This window comes from Olea europaea, unplaced genomic scaffold (genome assembly GCF_002742605.1).
Source record: "Olea europaea var. sylvestris unplaced genomic scaffold, O_europaea_v1 scaffold526, whole genome shotgun sequence".
In the NCBI taxonomy this organism is placed as follows: Eukaryota; Viridiplantae; Streptophyta; class Magnoliopsida; order Lamiales; family Oleaceae; genus Olea; species Olea europaea.
The window spans coordinates 33,160-36,848 of NW_019263579.1; the positions used below are offsets into that span (position 1 = coordinate 33,160).

The 3,689-nt window shown below is 37.3% G+C and overlaps 1 protein-coding gene across 1 annotated transcript; it reads right to left on the reverse strand.

Moving 5' to 3' along the window:
- Positions 1-880: 880 nt before the first annotated feature.
- LOC111388723 (protein NRT1/ PTR FAMILY 2.11-like) lies at positions 881-3,461 on the reverse strand. The gene is made up of 4 exons (XM_023013510.1): positions 3,292-3,461; positions 2,872-3,089; positions 2,213-2,772; positions 881-2,106 (listed from the first exon to the last, which is right to left on the reverse strand). Exons 1-4 carry the CDS (start codon positions 3,365-3,367, stop codon positions 1,206-1,208), a joined length of 1,755 nt encoding a protein of 584 aa, XP_022869278.1. The 5' UTR covers positions 3,368-3,461; the 3' UTR covers positions 881-1,205.
- Between the last annotated feature and the right edge of the window lie 228 nt (positions 3,462-3,689).

Consider the following 3,689-nt stretch of genomic DNA (forward strand, 5'->3'; position numbering starts at 1 on the left):
AGCATATGATACTTCAACAAGAAATTGAAGAATTTCTCAAGAATTTTCTTTGATGATCGATGGTCAAAACTTCATCTAGATTTGAATAATGATCCTATTAATTACATCTGTTACACATGGTATAATGTCTTGACACTAAAGGAAATGGTTGATGCAAATCTGTAGAAAAGATGTGTGCTTATCTTATGCACTAGATGTGTACAACATGTGAAAGTCTATTTTAGATTATTCTAAATTCTCTCAGTAATGTCCATTCAAAGAGGCCCAAGAGTCAAGATGCTAATCCCATTTAATATGAATTTTGGATCAATAGTTCAACAATCACTTTTATATTTCAATATCAAGCATCTAATTCCCTTCAATTTTTTTTTTTTTAAGAAATCATTCCAATTCATTTGGGACCCTGTAGATCCGCTCTTTTTCCTATTCAAAGATCAGCCCCCTTCTGTGTTTTCACATCGAGAATTATTTGCAGATGAAAAGATGTCAAAGGGGTTTTTTACTTGCCAAACAAATCCTCCTACATCTATATATAAACGCAGGTTTATCAAGAATACACAAGAAAAACACTTCGAATTGTTGATTAATCGTCAGAGATATCTATTTATAAAGTGCATTATATGGATAACTATTTAGGTATATAGTACAGAAGTAAAAGATTTTTTTAATTTTATTCTATGTGATATTAATGTTTAATAAATAGACACTTAAATCTACAATCAGTCTCTCATGCATTTATGGATCACTCTATATGTGTCCTTTATATTCTCAAAATAAAAACAAAATCACATCTCAATCGAGAGCCACTTCGTCTAAGAGGGCTTCTGAATCAAATAGAGCTCAAGACATTGCTTGTGTGACAATTTTTTAAGCATTTGCATTGAAGATGCTCCAACAGTTTTCTTGCAATTTGTATATATTAATGGAACACCGAAGTGCTTGACAATACTGTATTCCATCATAGAGCTGATAACATTTAAACTTATTTACCAATTCACCTTGTCCCACTTCATTAAAGTCACAACAAGGTAAATGGTTCGAGGATTGGTACATTCCTTCGCTACACTCCTCCTCATAAAAAGAAAAAAGAAAAAAAAATCATCAAACTTATTTTTCTGCTTTAATCATGTCCAAGACGGGAAAATCCATGCGCTGCCTGTATTTCTTGCTGTTTGATGAATCCCTCAAAAATTCTGATTCTGAAACTAAACTGTGGGTTTTTGAGGTTGTAATTCCTCCATTGCAACATCTTCAATGTTTTTTTCTGTTGTTTTGTACTTGTAATACTTCGAACAAACCAAAAAGTATCCCAAATTGATCACTTCTAAACCAGCAACCAGGTAATAAAAGTAATCCAATCTCCCCTTGTTGAGATCTTCAGACAACCAGTTTTCTGATTCTCCTACTCTCGTAGTCCGATGAACGACTGATATCACGAAACTGCTCAAATAACTCGACATTGCGGATGCACAAAAAACGAAGGATCCTGCGAAACTGCGCATGTTTTCCGGGAACTGTTTGTAGTAGAATTCGATTAGCCCAATGACTGTGAATGCCTCGGAAATTCCTGCTATTGCCAGTTGAGGTATCAGCCAGCAACCATTCATGGACGAAATGGCGCCCTTTCGAGGCACAAGGCCTAATGTGGGATGAGTTAAGGCCAATGTCCTCCTGTGGGTTTCAACTAATGCTGATGTTAGCATTGTGACTATAGCAAGTACCATTCCAATCCCGACTCTCTGGAGGAGACTAATGGGTTCATCCTTTCTTGTTATTCGTCTGAGTGAAGGAAGGATGAGCCTGTCGTAAAGGGGAATCCATATTGACAGGCTCAACATCATGAAAACAATGTAAGTTGCTGCTGGGATTCGGAATTTGCCACTTCCTAAGTGTCTGTTGCTTTGGATGGCTTGAAATACAACATATGACTGCATTTGTGCTATGATAACATAGTATAATATGCCTGAAATCCATATGGGAATTACTCGAATTACACATTTTAGTGCTTCCACTTGCTGGATGCTGCAAAGGCACCATGGATTGGCTGCCGATCCATCTGTATTGATCTTGTCATCGGTTGTGATTATTGCTGCTTTATTGAGGAACCTGAATTATAGAACACTTGATTAAAGTTTGTTATGCAATACTCGACCGACTGGATAGATTGTCCAATATTATATAGTCTAAAAATTCAGAGGCTAAAGATTGTTACCTCAGTTGGGCAGAATAAGGAAGCTTTGAGTTGATTGAATTCGGTGGAAAGTAATTAAACAGATTACTCCAAGGTTGCTCGGGCAGTTTCAGCTTTCTCTTCTTAAATGCAACAACTAGAACTTGTGCCATACTTGTCAAGGGACTGCCTTCAGGCAATACTTTGACATAGATTCTGCTCCCAACGAAGAAGAAGGCGACGGACAGGAACATGAGAAACGCGGGAATGCCTAATCCGATAGCCCAATTCACATTGGCTTGCACATAGACGATGAGTGTCAAAGATATCATCATGGCGAAAGTGTAGGTGAAGTAGTACCAATTGAAGAAGCTGTTGATTCCCTTTCTCCCTGAATCCGTATTGGGATTGAATTGATCTGCTCCGAATGCTAAGTTACAAGGTCTGATGCCACTGGCCCCGATTACCAGCAGCCCAAATGCACTAAACAAGAAGGCAGACTGCCATGGTGTTGGACCGACACAATTGCTACTCACTCCTGTTCCACATTTAGGAGGATGTAGAGCTGGAAATGCTGCTGTAAGTGTTAGCACAAGCATCCCCTGTTATTAACAAGATTCGATACAAAAGATCACTCGAGTTTGAACAATTTTACATAGATTCTACTTCACAGAATGAAGGATTATGAACAGAAATTATACCAGGAAAGAGGAAATTGAAGCAAATCCAAGGGTCTTATATCGGCCTAGATAAGTATCAGAGAGAAAGGCCCCAATCATTGTTCCAAAATTGCAAGTTCCATTGAAGATATAGATGAAATTCGTAGCTGAAATAGAGCTCATGTTGAACACTGTACTAAGGTACACCAACATGTTAGAGGAAGTTCCAATTGTTCCCAGCTTCTCAAATGTCTCATTACCTGCAAGTTTTCCAAGAATTGTCAAAACTAGTGAAAATTTTCACAAAATTTACGAACATAACTAGATGCAATCTTAGTCGAGAGAGCACGAGAAAAATTTCTATAACTCGGGATGGAAGCTCTCACAAAACGCAACTCCAAGAAAAGATCATATTATTTCAGATTTTATTAGGAAACAAGAAAACATTTTGTGGAAATTTACCTATAACAAAAGGCATAGCTTTAACTCCTCTATAATTGGGCTCTTTTTTAGTAACGCCAACCTCATTTTTCTCCATGATCAGACCAGAAGAACGATGTTTTTCCTTTTGTTTTTTCCTTTCTCCTTTCTGAGATGGCTAACAAAGGTTTTTTCTTTCTGTGTTGTGGCACAATGCAAGGCAGTGAGCTTAAGGCTATTTATAGAGGGGAATATGACAAAATTCGTTGCCACCTCCATGTGACAAAAGGTGCATTATAGGCCACTGGTTGCACGCGGATTGGTACGTGAAATTTTAAAATATAGAAGTTGGTCACATAAATTTGAACAAAATCTTTGAACAAATTGTGATATTTAGGACTGATTTTTTTGTTTAGTATGTCCAAATTGTGACTAAAGAC

Excerpts from the sequence above, each read along its gene's own strand:
- LOC111388723 (XM_023013510.1), bottom strand. The coding sequence starts at position 3,367 with ATGGAGAAAAATGAGGTTGGCGTTACTAAAAAAGAGCCCAATTATAGA. Across the intron at positions 3,090-3,291 it reads AGCTATGCCTTTTGTTATAG|GTAATGAGACATTTGAGAAG; the intron begins GTAAATTTCCAC and ends GAAAACTTGCAG. Across the intron at positions 2,773-2,871 it reads CTTCAATTTCCTCTTTCCTG|GGGATGCTTGTGCTAACACT; the intron begins GTATAATTTCTG and ends TGTTAATAACAG.